Source organism: Heterodontus francisci, chromosome 14, assembly GCF_036365525.1.
Source record: "Heterodontus francisci isolate sHetFra1 chromosome 14, sHetFra1.hap1, whole genome shotgun sequence".
NCBI classification, from domain to species: domain Eukaryota; kingdom Metazoa; phylum Chordata; class Chondrichthyes; order Heterodontiformes; family Heterodontidae; genus Heterodontus; species Heterodontus francisci.
The window spans coordinates 106,426,147-106,442,510 of record NC_090384.1 but is presented as its reverse complement, the minus strand read 5'-3'; the positions used below and the strand labels follow the sequence as shown (position 1 = coordinate 106,442,510).

Here is a 16,364-nt window from a genome sequence, read left to right as displayed (position 1 = left end):
CAGCTCCAACTACCTGCCTTGGCTCCATATCCCTTGATACCCTGACCTTACACGTAAGCTAGGTGAATTCACAGCAACAATTTTACTTCAAACTTTCTCTGATGCTTACACTGATGCCTGCACATGTTAAAATCCTTTCGCAGTGTAGGCACGGCTCCAACTCAGCTCACCGGCTGCTGAACCCCCTCATTTCTGCCTTCGTCACCTCCAGCCTTCACTATTCCAATGCAATCCTGGCTGGACTCCCTTATTCTACACTCTATAATCTTGATGCCAATTTTTGTTCAATAAGGGGATCAAGGGATATGCGGCCATGGCAGATAAATGGTTGAGATACAGTTTGTTCATGATCTAATTGAATAGTGGAACAGGCTCGATGGGCTAAATGGCCTCCTTCTGTTTCTATGATGATCCCCAGGTCCACAATGAGTAAGCAGAGATTATGACTGGCCTGGAACATTAGGGCTGATTGGGGCCCACAGTTATCGAAACTGAATGTGAATCACCAGCTTTATAGTCATAACATCGCAGAAGGAGGCCATTCGGCCCATCAAGTCCATACTGGTTTTCTGTTGAGCAATCGGTCCGTTCCCTTCCTCACAAGTTAATTTCTCTCAAGTGCCCATCCAATTTCCTTTTGAAATCATTGATGTCACTGCTTCCACCACCCTCATAGGTGCTGAGTTCCAGATCATTACAACTCGCAGCAAAAAAGAACTTCTTCCTCACGTGCCCCCTGTATCTCTTGCCTCATCTGCCACTTGTCTGTCCTTTCTGCTAGGCTATCTGTGTGCTGTTGCAGTCAATCGGTGTCATCCTCATTGTTTGCCACTCCTGCAAATCTGGTACCATTGGAAAATTTTGAAATTTTACTCTGTATTCCAAGATCCAAGTCATTTATATACATCAAAAAAGGCAGTGGCCCTAGCACTGATCCTTGAGGAACACCACTGTCTGAAAAACAACCATTTACCACAACTCGCTGTTTTCTGTCCTTAAGCCATTTTTTAATCCAATTGGACACTGACACTCCGATTCCATGAGCCTCAATTTTGTTAACCAGCCTTTTAACAAACTTGATTGAACTTTTCGAGGAGGTGACGAGATGTGTAGATGAGGGTAAAGCAGTTGATGTAGTCTACATGGACTTCAGTAAGGCTTTTGACAAGGTCCTGCATGGGAGATTGGTTAAGAAGGTAAGAGCCCATGGGATCCAGGGCAATGTGGCCAATTGGATCCAAAATTGGCTTAGTGGCAGGAGGCAGAGGGTAATGGTCGAGGGTTATTTTTGCAATGGAAGCCTGTGACCAGCGGTGTACCACAGGGATCAGTGCTGGGGCCCTTGCTGCTTGTAGTGTACGTTAATGATTTAGACGTGAATATAGGAGGTATGATAAGTAAGTTCGCAGATGACTCGAAAATTGGTGGTGTTATAAATAGTGAGGAGGAGAGCCTTAGATTACAGGACGATATAGATGGGCTGGTAAGATGGGCAGAGCAGTGGCAAATGGAATTTAAGCCTGAGAAGTGTGAGGTGATGCATTTTCGGAGGACTAACAAGGCAAGGGAATATACAATGGGTGGTAGGACCCTAAGAAGTACAGAGGGTTAGAGGGACCTTGGTGTACTTGTCCATAGATCACTGAAGGCAGCAGCACAGGTAGATAAGGTGGTTAGGAAGGCATATGGGATACTTGCCTTTATTAGCTGAGGCATAGAATATAAGAGCAGGGAGGTTATGATGGAGCTGTATAAAATGCTAGTTAGGCCACAGCTGGAGTACTGTGTACAGTTCTGGGCACCACACTGTAGGAAGGATGTGAGTGAGATGTACCAGGATGTTGCCTGGGCTGGAGCATTTCAGCTATGAAGAGAGACTGGATAGGCTGGGGTTGTTTTGCTTAGAGCAGAGAAGGCTGAGGGGGGACCTGGTTGAGGTATACAAAGTTATGAGGGGCATAGATAGGATAGATCAGAAGAAACTTCCTCCCTTAGCAGAGGTGTCAACAACCAGAGGGCATAGATTTAAGGTAAGGGGCAGGAGGTTTAGTGGGGATTTGAGGAAAACATTTTTCACCCAGAGGGTGGTTGGAATCTGGAACACACTGCCTGAAGGGGTGGTAGAGGCAGGAACCCTCATAACATTTAAGAAGTATTTATATGAGCACTTGAAACTCCATAGCATACAAGGCTACGGGCCAAGTGCTGGAAAATGGGTTTAGAATAGATAGGTGCTTGATGGCCGGTACAGACACGATGGGACGAAGGGCCTGTTTCTGTGCTGTATAACTCTATGACTCTTATGTGGCATCAAGGAGCCCTAGCAAAACTGGAGTCAATGGGAATCAGAGGGAAAACACTCCACTGGTTGGAGTCATACCTAGCGCAAAGGAAGATGGTTGTGGTTGTTGGAGGTCAATCAACTGAGCTCCAGGACATTATTACAGGAGTTCCTCAGGGTAGTGTCCTAGGCCCAACCATCTTCAGTTGCTTCATCAATAACCTTCCTTCAATCATAAAGTCAGAAGTGGGGATGTTCACTGATGATTGCTCAATGTTCAGCACCATTCACTACTCCTCAGATACTGAAGCAGTCAGTGTAGAAATGCAGCAAGACTTGGACAATATCCAGGCTTGGGCTGATAAGTGGCAAGTAACATTCGCGCCACACAAGTGCCAGGCAATGACCATCTCCAACAAGAGAGAATCTAACCATCTCCCCTTGACATTCAATGGCATTACCATCGCTAAATCCCTCACTATCAACATACTGGGGGTTACCATTGACCAGAAACTGAGCTGGAGTAGCCATATAAATACCGTGGCTACAAGAGCAGGTCAGAGGCTAGGAATCCTGTGGCGAGTAACTCACCTCCTGACTCCCCAAAGCCTGTCCGCCACCTACAAGGCACAAGGCAGGAGTGTGATGGAATACTCTCCACTTGCCTGGATGGCTGCAGCTCCAACACTCAAGAAGCTCGACACCATCCAGGACAAAGCAGCCCGTTTGATTGTCACCCCATCCACAAACATTCACTCCCTCCACCACCAATGCACAGTGGCAGCAGTGTGTACCATCTACAAGATGCACTGCAGCAATGCACCAAGGCTCCTTCGACAGTACCCTCCAAACCCGCGACCTCTACCACCTAGAAGGACAAGAGCAGTAAATACATGGGAACACCACCACCTGCAAGTTCCCCTCCAAGCCACACACCATCCTGACTTGGAACTATATCGCCGTTCCTTCATTGTTGCTGGGTCAAAATCCTGGAACTCCCTTCCTAACAGCACTGTGGGTGTACCTACCCCACATGGACTACAGCAGTTCAAGACGGCAGCTCACCACCACATTCTCAAGGGCAATTAGAGATGGGCGATAAATGCTGGCCTGGCCTGTGACGCCCATATCCCATGAATGAATAAAAAATACTTTCTTAGAAAGAGCCAACTATTCAAGATTCTTTCATCAGGAGTTATTGTGAAAAAAATTAATAAAAACCAAGACTGTGTTATCAATATTATTGGGCATTTATAAAGCAGAGAAATGAATGAACTGATCAGAATAACAATACAACAGAAAAAGCTTGTATTTATATAGCTTCTTTAACATAGTAAACATCCCAATGTGCTCCACAGGAAGAATTATCAGACAAAATTTAACACTGAGCCACATACAGAACATATTTGGAGAGGTGACCTAAAGTTTACTCAAAGATGTAGGTTTTCAGGAGTGATTTAAAGGAGGAGAGAGAGGTGGAGATGCGGACAATTGCAGATTTTCAAGAAGAAATTCTTCCCAGCAACTCCCACGTACCGAGAATGAGCACATTAAAAAAAATTGTACAAAGCCCTGGCTTGGCTGCAGTTGGAAAATGGTGGGCAGCCCATAATAGGAAGGATGTAAATGTAACAGGGAAGCTGCAGATTCACTGGGTCATTACCATCAATGACAGACTTAAAGTTATGAAGAGGGATGTGAGAAGCTGTGCAGGGTCAGCTGTTAGAAAGGGGTCTGATCAGGTAAATACTGAAAGACTGTTTCCATTGGTAACCGGAGACCACACATTTAAGGTCATTATAAAAAGAATTAAAGCAGACTAGAGAAATCAATTACTCAGAGGGGTTTTTGGAATGTCGCGTTCTTCACTCTGAAATATTGTTGCAGTAGAGCAAATAAATTCTTATATTGCTCAAAAATGAATGATATTAAAGGTTGTGGGGAGTGAGGGGGGAGTGGGATTAAACTGGGTGGGATATTAAAGAGTGTAGGGAGTGAGGGGGAGAGTGGGATGAGACTGAGTGGGGTATTAAAGGGTGTGGAGAGTGAGGGGGGAGTGGGATTAAACTGGGTGGGATATTAAAGGGTATGGGGAGTGAGGGGGAGAGTGGGATTAGACTGAGTGGGATATAAAAGGGTGTGGGGAGTGAGGGGGAGAGTGGGATTAGACTGGGTGGGATATTAAAGGGTATGGGGAGTGAGGGGGAGAGGGGGAATTAGACTGGGTGGGATATTAAAGGGTACGGTGGGTGAGGGGGAGAGTGGCATTATACTGGGTGGGATATTAACGGGTATGGGGAGTGAGGGGGAGAGTGGGAATAGACTGGGTGGGATATTAAAGGGTGTGAGGAGTGAGGGGGAGAGTGGGATTAGCCTGGGTGGGATATTAAAGGGTTTAGGGAGTGAGGTTAGAGTGGGTTTAGACTGGGTGGGATATTAAAGGGTGTAGGGAGTGAGGGGGAGAGGGGGATTAGAGTGGGTGGGATATTAAAGGCTGTAGGGAGTGAGGGGGAGAGGGGGATTAGACTGGGTGAGATATTCAGGGTGTAGGGAGTGAGGAGGAGAATGGGATTAGACTGGGTGGGATATTAAAGGGTTTAGGGAGTGAGGGGGAGAGTGGGATTAGACTGAGTGGGATATTAAAGGGTTTAGGGAGTGAGGGGAAGAGTGGGATTAGACTGGGTGGGATATTAAAGGGTTTAGGGAGTGAGGGGAAGAGTGGGATTAGGCTGGGTGGGATATTAAAGGGTTTAGGGAGTGAGGGGGAGAGTGGGATTAGACTGGGTGGGATATTAAAGGGTTTAGGGAGTGAGGGGGAAAGTGGGACTAGACTGGGTGGGATATTAAAGGGTTTAGGGAGTGAGGGGGAGAGTGGGATTAGACTGAATGGGATATTAAAGGGTATGAGGAGTGAGGGGGAGAGTGGGATTGGACTGGGTGGGATATTAAAGGGTGTGGGGAGTGAGGGGAAGAGTGGGATTAGACTGGGTGGGATACTAAAGGGTGTGGGGAGTGAGGAGGGAGTGGGATTAGACTGGGTGGGATACTAAAGGGTGTGGGGAGTGAGGGGAAGAGTGGGATTAGACTGGGTGGGATATTAAAGGGTGTGGGGAGTGAGGGGGAGAGTGGGATTAGACTGGGTGGGATATTAAAGGGTGTGGGGAGTGAGGGGGAGAGTGGGATTAGACTGAATGGGATGATATGGATAAATATCAGGACAGACTCAATGGTCTGGATTGGCTGATTGTGTGCTTGAACATTCTCTCATTGTATGATTTAATAATAACAGGAAGCTGTTTTGCTCATCAAGAGATTTCACTGTTCTTGATTCCTGGATCATTAACTCTTTAAATAATCGTTTCGTCATCCAGAACTTGAGCATTGCTGAAAATACAAACATGTTGTCAGGACAATCGCAAGAATAACGAATATAAGGGGAAGCAACAACTTTATACTGTATGAGAAGAGAGTGCTGATTAGTTGACATGTGGACTCTGATTGGTACAGGCGTTGCCATGGAGAATGCACCAGGTTACGGTGACTGACATTTAACTGCAAAGCTTTGTTTGAAATTTATACCAGGTAGCTTGACTCTGATTGGTCAAGGCATTGCCCTGAGGAATGGACCAGCGAATGGCTGTCACTTATTTTGTTTAGCCAAAACAGGCGCAACGTTTGTACATGTTCTTTCTGTCTGCAAAGAACAGGGCCCTGTGTATTAATATATGGCTACATCTCTGTGACATCTCTATCGTTTAATCTCTCCTGCCCTCCGCCCTATCACACACCTTCCCTTTTGTTCTCCCCCCTCCCCCCAACTTGCTCAAAGCCTATTCCATTTCTAACCTTTGCCAGTTCTGATGAAAGGTCACAGACCTGAAACATTAACTCTGTTTCTCTTTACACAGATGCTGCCAGACCTGCTGAGTATTTCCAGCACTTTCTGGTTTTTATTTGAATGGATGGATCTGGACTGTGAGAATTTCATAGATTAAGAGTGTAAAATGATAGTTACCATTGAAGATTGAACTCGACGTGAGCATCAAAGAGAGCAACAACAGGAGCTGTCGCTGCCCTCCAGCCACTGACTCGAGATCGGATTAACCCTTCTTGCTTCGTGTGTCTGATCACCTTTACAAAGCCTGGCTGGCGGCTGTTTGTTTCGTCAACATAAGCTTGTAACTTCTCTCTGAGTTCGTCTGCAATTTGAAGAAGTATCAGTCATTAGTAACATCACACTACAGCCTTCCAGGCTAACCACAACTTGCATTTGTATAACGCCTTGAACGTAATAAAGCGTAAATAGGAGTGGAATCAGTCAAAAACTGCCACCGAGCTACAAAAGGATTACACATCAGGATAAAAGGAAAAGACTATGGATGCTGGAAATCGGAAATGAAAAAGAATATGTTGGAAATACTTCCAGGCCTGGCAGCATCTGCACCATCCTTTCATCTTCCACTATCATCCCTTTTGTCATCTCACCCAATCACAGACCTTCCCTTTCGTTCTTTCCTCCCCTTCCCCTGCCGGTGTACTTACTTAAAACCTGTTACATCTTGAACATTTCCTAGTTCTGATGAAAGGGCATCGACCCGAAACGTTAACTCTGCTTCTCTCTCCACAGATGCTGCCAGACCTGCTGAGTATGTCCAGCATTCTCTGTTGTAAATCAAGGAGATATTAGGACAGGTGACCAAAGACTTGGTCAAGGAGGTAGGTTTTAAGGAGGATATTAAAGGAGGAGAGAGAGGTAGAGAGGTGGAGAGGTTTAAGGAGGGAATTCCAGAGCTTAGGGCCCAGGCAGCTGAAGGCACGGCCACCAATGGTGGAGCGATTAAACTCAGAGATGCTCAAAAGGCCAGAATTGGAGGAGAGCAGATATCTCGGATGGGTTGTAGGGCTGGAGGAGATTACGGAGATAGGGAGGGGCGAGGCCATGCAGGGATGTGAAAACAAGGATGAGAATTTTATTCTATAACAGGCCTCCACTGCTTTGCTCTCTAATGCAATGACTCTTTGGGAGTGAACTGGTCTTGAGTAGTAGTGAAGACTAGGTGATAGTGAATCAGCAGTCTGTTTTATACCCCGCCCAATTTCTATCTCCCAAGAATGGGTATTTGCAGTAACCAAGCAAATCACAACATACAGTCAGTACAGAAATGAAGCAGAGAAACCAGGACATGTCCCCATTTTATTTGGTCTTGTCTCTCCCCCAAAGTCAGGGGTAAAACAATGTAATCTGCAGAACATTCTCACCACATGTCGCCCCTGTAACCAAGACCGTAGACTTGTTTATTATTTGTGAGGGCAAAGACATGAGTCAAGAACTTAATACATTAATACTTTCATTGGTTTTAGTGAATAGTGACCACATAAAACACTCCCTATGGAAGCAGCAGAGCTGGTTTAACATTGCAACCTTATCAGGAGTTTCCTTCCATCAGTACTGCCAATGACAGTCTAGTCCCAGTACCACTCATACTATTTCCATTAATCAGAATCTCCACACATAGCAACTTGCATTCATAAAGTGTCTTTAACATAAACGATTATCAAACCAAATTTGATTCTGAGCCACATAAGGAAATATTAGGACAGATGACCAAAAGCTTGGCCAATGAGGTAGGTCTTAAAGGAGGAAAGGAAGAGAGGTTTATGGAGACATACATGTTGTACACGGGTCCTTAAAGCCTTAAATAATACATACATTAGGACTATAGGTATTACATACATTAAATAATACATACATTAGGACACTACCTTGTCATCTGGAGCGTGCCTTAGGTGTAAAATGTAAAGAAAAGGGAGTAAGCAGGAAGGGAAGAGAAAAAAGGAAGGGGGAGAAAGTAAATGGGAAAGGGGGAATGAAAGTGCAAACACAGGACGAGCAATTCCCTCACCACGTTTGGATGATTCTTTCTGCTATCAGTGGTTTCAACAGTGTGGAATGATTGAGTGACAGGTTGAAAGGAAGCAGAGTTAATCAGTCAGATAGTTTTGTCCTGGCACACAGTACGATACACTAACAATCTATAAATAACACAAAATGAATGCTCAAACTGATCGAGCTCAACTCGATGCTGTTTGTCTCAGGAAAGTTCATCAATTATCTGGGCGAGAGAGAGAACTAACTGAAGGGTGACTGTCTGATACACGTTGCTGATACTAAATGTTTCTGTGTATCGGAATGAGAGTAATGAGCAAATCTTTTCCTCCAACAGGAGTTTGTATTGATCCTGTACCTCGGTTAACCACAATTAATTGGTAAAGCATTGACAATCATCCCAAGGTGCCAACTCAAGCCATTGATTGACATAACATTACATTGCTTCCACTTTCCAAATTGGGATTCAACGCACTGAAGATGATGTAGGCAAACAATGAGAACAGCTTTTTAAAAGAATTCTCTCTCGGAATGCGGGCATCCCTGGCAAGGCCAGCAGTTATTGCCCATCCCTAGTTGTCCTTGAGAAAATGGTGATGACCCTTCGGTTTGAACCGCTGGCATCTTGCTAGACCACATCAGAGGGCATTTAAGAGTCAAGTACATTGGTGTGGGATTGGCCAGACTGGTTACCTTACTTAAAGGGTCATTAGTGACCCAGTAGGCTTTTATGACAGCTTCACGGTCACTTTTACTGAGACGGCCTTTTGATTTCCAGAGTTTTAAAAACTGAATTCAAATTCTCAGATTGCAATGGTGGTATTTGAACTCAAGTTCCCTGGATTATTAGTCTAGTAGTATTACCACGACACCACACTCATGAAAAAGAGACCTGTCTTAACTCAGAAGTAGAACTTTATTTCAAAGGAACAATTCCATGCAGTTTCAATAAGGAAAGCTTATCCAACGTGCTGCTACATAGGCCTAAATTTAATGGGGCTTGCAGGAGTGGGCTGGGAGGCGAAGGGGGTGCCGGAAAACCGGGAGAGAGGGCGGGGGGAGCGGGTGGCGTGCCCCTCACCTTCCTGCTGCCATGCAGACAGCCCTCCCACCCACATGCCAATTCTGCCCCTAAAGTGGCCAATTAAGGGGCTCTTCCTGCCAGGTGGTTCCTTCAGCGCGGCGGTGGGGGGGAAGACAGCCCCATAAACCCTAGCGACCTGCCTGACATGCACTCTGTGGCCCGCATAGGGGCCCCCGGCGGCAATGGCTCTCCACATGCTAACATTCCCCACCCTCTGCCCTTACATACCACCCCAACCCCTCCCCACCAGGCCTCCCTTACTGGCCCCAGGAACCCATGGCCCTACTTACCTTGCTGCATTTGGCCGACAGCTCTTGGAGGCGGGCTCTCATCCCTTAAAGTTCTGATGAAAGGTCACAGACCTGAAATTTATTTTCTCCCCACAGATGCTGCCAGCCCTGCTGAGTGTCTCCATTATTTCCTGTTCTGTTTGAGGGGCTGAATGGCCTACTCCTGATTCCATTTCTTACTTTCCTTAGTTTTTAAAAAAGCTGCTGGGGCTGGGAATCAATCGAAACTATCAAATTTGAGGTTAATCGATTTTTGTTGGGGAAAGGTATTGAGGGGAATGGATCATGGAACACCAAAATCTAATTGAGTGGCAGAACAGGCTTGAGGGGCTGAATGGTCTCCTCCTGTTGCCTGGAAGATAATGTGAACTCGTGCTGGGATGTTAATCGACAGTGAGGAACCCAGCCCAGGATCGATGAAGTGTTTAATCATCAAGTTTCCCCTTTCAGTGAATCCCGTATTTCCCAATACAGACACAGACTGTTATAGAATCATTGAATAGTGCAGCCAGAAGGAGGCCATTCGTCTCATCAAGTCTTTGCTACCTCTTTTGAAGAGCCATCCACTTCATCCCACTCCCCCCGCTCTTTCCCCATATCCCTGCAATTTTTTTCTCTTTCATGTATTCATCCAATTTCCTTTTGAAGGCTGCGATTGATTCTGTTTTCACCACCTTCTCAGGCAGCACAGCCCAGATCACAACCTCTTATTACGTAAAAAAGTTTTTCCTCATCTTACGTCTGGTTCTTTTGCCAATCACCTTAAATCTGTGTCCTCTGGTTATTGATCTGACAGCCATTGGGAACAGTTTCACATTTACTCCATCTAAAACCTTCACGATTTTATACAGCTCTATCAAATCTCCTCTTAGCCTTCTCTGCTCCAAGGAGAATGATCCCAGCTTCGGGGAAGTCATCCCAGTTGAAGCTTCTGGAGTTTTTTGAAGTTACTAAACTTCATGTTTGTCTAGCCACAAGTAGATCCCTCTACTGTTACTACAGCAACACTTGACCTGACACAAGTCATCCCATTCACAAAGTAAAATGGATGCTGTTAAAGCTGGGACCTCCTGGGACAGCCATTTCCCCTAGTTACATTAAAATAGAAAATATTTCAACTCCAGGAAGTATTTGTATGTGGAGGGGGAGGGAGAGCAAATTGAATGAATGAGCTAGACTTCTATTTTTGCTTCAGCAAGCCTGGCCTCAGGGCTGTCTCAGCTCTATCAAAGTAATCTTTAACCCATTGCCTGGAAATAGGGCTGCGACAGATCAAGTAACTTTGCAAACTGAAAGTGGTTCCAGAATTTTCCAAGCGCGGACACAAAGCTAACATGAGCAGAAAGAAAGAAAGCTGCTCCAAGCTTCGGGTTCCTGACAACAACTTGTAAACCCCAATAAAGATAACAATGATGCCTATTTCTGCTGCAGCACAGTGGCGCAGTGGTTAGCACCACAGCCTCACAGCTCCAGTCACCCAGGTTTGATTCTGGGTACTGCCTGTGCGGAGCTTGCAAGTTCTCCCTGTGACCATGTGGGTTTTCGCAGGGTGCTCCGGTTTCCTCCTACAGCCAAAGACTTGCAGGTTGACAGGTAAATTGGCCATTATCAATTGCCCCTAGTATAGGTAGGTGGTAGGAGAATTGAGGGAAGCTGGGGATGTGAGAGGGTAATGGGATTAATGTAGGATTAGTATAAATGGGTGGTTGATGGTTGGCACACACTCGGTGGGCCGAAGGGCCTGTTTCAGTGCTGTATCTCTAAATAAATAAATAATTCCTGGCCGCAGGTTTTCTGCATCGTAATCAACTCTTGATGGCCCCACACAGTTGTCAGCTCAAAGTGATTTTTAAGGTGCCTTGATCTGTCTGTACGCTACAGAATGCAAAGAATTTTATATTACACACACCGGTATCGACGCAGAACTATGACTGGGAAATACTGAGTCATCAGAACAGGAATAGACCATTCAGCCAATCAATGATTCACCATTTTGTTAGTTGTGGCAGCTCTCTTTAACCTTTTTAACCCAATTCTCTCCCGTTTCTCTGTATCTCATCAAAGATGTTGCTTTCCAAGTGAGTGCCCATTTGCCCTTGAAATACTGATTGATCCTGCAGCTCTGATTTGGAAACTGTCACTGGGTCAAAATCATGGGTTTTCCCTTCCTAACAGCACTGTGGGTGTACCTACACCCCATGGACTGCAGTGGCTCAAGAAGGCAGCTCACCACCTCTCAAGAACAATTAGGATTGGGCAATAAATACCAGCCTTGCCAGTGATGCCCACATCCCAGGAAAGAATTAATTAAAACAAACTTTAAAATCCAGAGCAGCAGGTTCTACATTCCCAGAATTATTTTTGAATAAGAGGTATTTCTGGTCTTGCTTTGAACTTTAAGGTAGAACCATAAAAGTTTAGAGCACAGAAGGAGGCCATTCGGCCCATAGGCTCTGTGCTGTCTTTTGGCTAAACTAATTCCAATAATCCCCCTAAAGTCCTGTCTCTTCCTTTGCTTCAAATGTTTATCCAATTCTCCCTTGAAAGATACAATGATCTGTGCCTCAGCCACTTCCTGTGGTAGAGCATTCCCGAATCCAACAACCCTCTGTGTAAAAACATTTCTCCTAATCGTGCTCCTCACTCTCCCAGTGACCATTTTAAATTGATGATCCCTCATCACTGACTCCCCAACCAGAGGAAATTGGAGATAGCTTTAACATAACTTACCAGGCAGAAAACACACGGGATCGGGTGGGAGACCAGTTTTACATCCTGTCCAATATTACTCCACACTGCTTTCAGTAAGGAGCAAAACCAGGTGCAGTGTAAAACCAGCATTGCACCCGATCCCAACAGGCGAGATAGGTTCAAATAGTGCCTAATATTTCCCTATTCATCCTATCAAAGCCCTTCAGAATTTTAATTACCTCAGTTAAATCTCCTCTTGGTCTCTCTGCTCCAGTGGACACCATCCCAGGATCTCCAGTCTCTTTGACAGGCATTGTCACTGGGAGTGAATGAGGTGGAAATCTTTGCATCATTCAATGGCGAAACTGATAAGTGTTTAAAGTAAGGAAGATGCAGAAGGTAATGAGGAGAGAGCGGGGCAGTGGGATTAGTTTGGGATTGATACAGGGCTATGGGGAGAGAGTGGGGCAGTGGGATTAGTTTGGGATTGATACAGGGCTATGGGAAGAGAGTGGGGCAGTGGGATTAGTTTGGGATTGATACAGGGCTATGGGGAGAGAGCGGGGCAGTGGGATTAGTTTGGGATTGATACAGGGTTATGGGGAGAGAGTGAGGCAGTGGATTAGTTTCGAATTGATACAGAGCTATGGAAAGAGAGTGGGACAGTGGATTAGTTTGGGATTGATACAGGGCTATAGGGAGAGAGTGTGTCAGTGGATTAGTTTGGGATTGATACAGAGCTATGGGAAGAGAGTGAGACAGTGGATTAGTTTGGGATTGATACAGGGCAATGGGAAGAGAGTGGGGCAGTGGGATTAGTTTGGGATTGATACAGGGCTATGGGAAGAGAGTGGGGCAGTGGGATTAGTTTGGGATTGATACAGGGCTATGGGGAAAGAGTGTGGCACTGGGATTAGTTTGGGATTGATACAGGGCTATGGGAAGAGAGTGGGGCAGTGGGATTAGTTTGGGATTGATACAGAGCTATGGGAAGAGAGTGAGACAGTGGATTAGTTTGGGATTGATACAGGGCTATGGGAAGAGAGTGGGGCAGTGGGATTAGTTTGGGATTGATACAGGGCTATGGGAAGAGAGTGGGGCAGTGGGATTAGTTTGGGATTGATACAGGACTATGGGGAAAGAGTGTGGCACTGGGATTAGTTTGGGATTGATACAGGGCTATGGGAAGAGAGTGGGGCAGTGGGATTAGTTTGGGATTGATACGGGGCTCTGGGGAGAGAGTGGGCACTGGGATTAGTTTGGGATTGATACGGGGCTCTGGGGAGAGAGTGGGCACTGGGAATAGTTTGGGATTGATACGGGGCTCTGGGGAGAGAGTGGGCACTGGGAATAGTTTGGGATTGATACGGGGCTCTGGGGAGAGAGTGGGCACTGGGATTAGTTTGGGATTGATACAGGGTTATAGGGAGAGAGTGGACACTGGGATTAGTTTGGGATTGATACAGGGCTCTGGGGAGAGAGTGGGCACTGGGATTAGTTTGGGATTGATACAGGGCTCTGGGGAGAGAGTGGGCACTGGGATTAGTTTGGGATGCCTCAAACAAACATGTATGATGGGCCAAAGTGCCGCCTTCTGTAATGCTCTGTAGTTCACTGGTATTTCACAATTCTCTCCATTAAACTGCAGTTGATATTCATCAACCCATTCTGCAAATCTATCTCCACTTTCCTACTTCTGTGTTGACATCATGATCCCTATCCCCATTGTCCTCCCAGCATTGACCCTTACTTTGCACAGCTTCCAGTCATTCTGCAGTCTGTGTAACAAGAACATAAGAAGTAAGAGCAGGAGTAGACTTTCTGGCCGATCGAGCCTGCTCCACCATTCAATCTGATCGTGAATGATCTTGGACTTCAACTCCACTTTCCCGCCCACTCGCCATATCCCTTGATTCCCTGAGAGACCAAAAGTCTCTCTATCCCAGTCTTAAATGTATTCAACGATGGAGCCTCCACAACCCTCTGGGGTAGAGAATTCCAAAGATTCACAACCCTTTGAGTGAAATAATTTCTCCTCATCTCAATCCTGAATGATCGGCCCCTTATCCTGAGACTGTGCCCCATGTTTTAGATTCCCCGACCAGCGGAAACAATCTCTCAACGTCTACCCAACCAGCCCCTTCAGAATCTTGTATGTTTCAATTAGATCGCCTCTAATTCTTCTAAATGCCAGAGAATATAGGCCTCCAATGTAAGTATATCCTTTCATAAATGTGGAGACCACAAATGCACACAGTATTCCAGATATGGTCTCACCAAAACCCTATATGATTGTAGCAATACTTCCTTATTCCTGAAACTAAAAGAGCTGGAGATACTGAGCAGGTCTGGCAGCATCTGTGGAGAGAGAAGCAAAGTTAACGTTTCAGGTCTGTGACCTTTCATTAGAACTGGCAAAGGTTAGAAAATAATTAGGTTTTAAGCAAGAGAAGGGGAGCATGTGGGGGAGAGAACAAAGGGGAAGGTGTTTGATAGGGCAGAGGGAGATTAAATAACAAAGCTTTCTTGGGACAAAGGCAAAGAGTGTGTTAATGCTTTATTCCTGTACTCCAATTCCCTTGCAACAAAGGCCTAATTGCTTGTTGAACCTACATGTTAACTTTCTGCGTTCCTTGTACAAGTACACCCAAGTCACTTTGAACATCACTTACAAGTTTCACACCTTTTAAAAAATATTCTGCTTTTCTATTCTTATGACCAAAGTGAATAACTTCACACTTCCCTACATTATACTCCACCTGCCATCTTTTTGCCCACTCACTTAACCTGTCTATAGCTCTTTGTACCCTCTCTGTGTCCTCCCCAAAGCTTACCTTTCCACCCACCTTTGTATCATCAGCAAACTTTAGATACATTACTCTCTGTCTCTGTCTAAGTCATTTATATAGTAAATAGCTGAGGTCCAGCACTGATCCTTGCGGCACTCCACTGTTCACTGCCTGCCAACTTGAAAATGCCTCATTTATGCCCATTCTTTGCTTCATGTCTGTTAACCAATCCTCTATCTATGCTAATATATCACCCCCAACTCCATGAGCCTTTATCTTGCCTATTAACCTTTTGTGTGGCACCTTATTGAATGCCTTTTGAAAATCCAGGTATACTACATCTACTGGTTCCCCTTTATCTACCCTATTAGTTACATCCTCAAAAAACTCTAATAACATTGTCAAACAGGATTTCCTTTTACTAAAACTAGGTTGACTTGCAATAATCATACTATGCTTTTCTAAGTGCATTTTCTAAGTGATTTCCTTAATAACTGATTCCTGCATTTTCCCAACGACTGATGTTAGGCTAACTGGCCTGTAGTTCCCTGCTTCCTTTTTCCTTCCTTTCTTGAAAAGCGGTGTAACATTTGCCAACTTCCAATCTGATGGGACCTTTCCCGAATATAAGGAATTTTGGAAAATCATAGCTAGCATATCCACTATCTCTGCAGCTATCTCTGTTAGAACCCTAGGATGTCGGCCATCAGGTCCCGGGGATATGTCGGATTTTAGTCTCTTAAGTTTCTCCAATATTTTTCTCTGCTGATATTAATTTCCTCACTCTTTAGCTCCTAGGTTACCATCTATTTCTGGTATGAAACTTGTGTCTTCTACTCTGAAGACAGACACAAAATATTTGTTCAATTCTCAATCATTTCCTCATTCCCCATGACAATTTCTCCTGTCTCTGCTTCTAAGGGACCAAAGTTTCCTTTAGCTACTCTCTTGCTTTTTATATACATATAAAAGCACTTATAAACTGTTTTTATATTACTGGCTAGTTTGCTCTCATTCTATTTTATCCTTTTTTGCCAACATTTTGGTGGCCCTTTGCTGGTTTCTAAAACACTCCCAATCCTCAGACTTGCTGCTCTGTTTTGCGACATTGTAAGCCTCTTCTTTTAATCTAATACTATCCTTAACTTCCTGAGTGAGCCACGATGGGCCTTTCTTGTTGAGTTTTTGGTTTTCAATGGAATGTATTTTTTTGAACATTTTGAATTGTTTCTTTGAAGGTTTCCCACTGTTCATTTACCACCATACCTTTTAGTCTATTTACCCAATTAATGTTAGCCAGTTCTCCCCTCATACCTACATAGTTGGCTTTGTTTAAGTTTAA

At 44.9% G+C, this 16,364-nt stretch overlaps 1 protein-coding gene across 1 annotated transcript in view; it reads right to left on the bottom strand.

The window, feature by feature from the left end:
* The window catches only part of galnt18b (UDP-N-acetyl-alpha-D-galactosamine:polypeptide N-acetylgalactosaminyltransferase 18b), a 472,052-nt gene that overhangs the window by 158,767 nt on the left and 296,921 nt on the right, over nt 1-16,364 (bottom strand). The window contains exon 4 of the mRNA XM_068046700.1: nt 6,297-6,480. Coding sequence (XP_067902801.1) covers nt 6,297-6,480 — 184 coding nt within the window. The remainder of the gene's footprint in view (nt 1-6,296; nt 6,481-16,364) is intronic.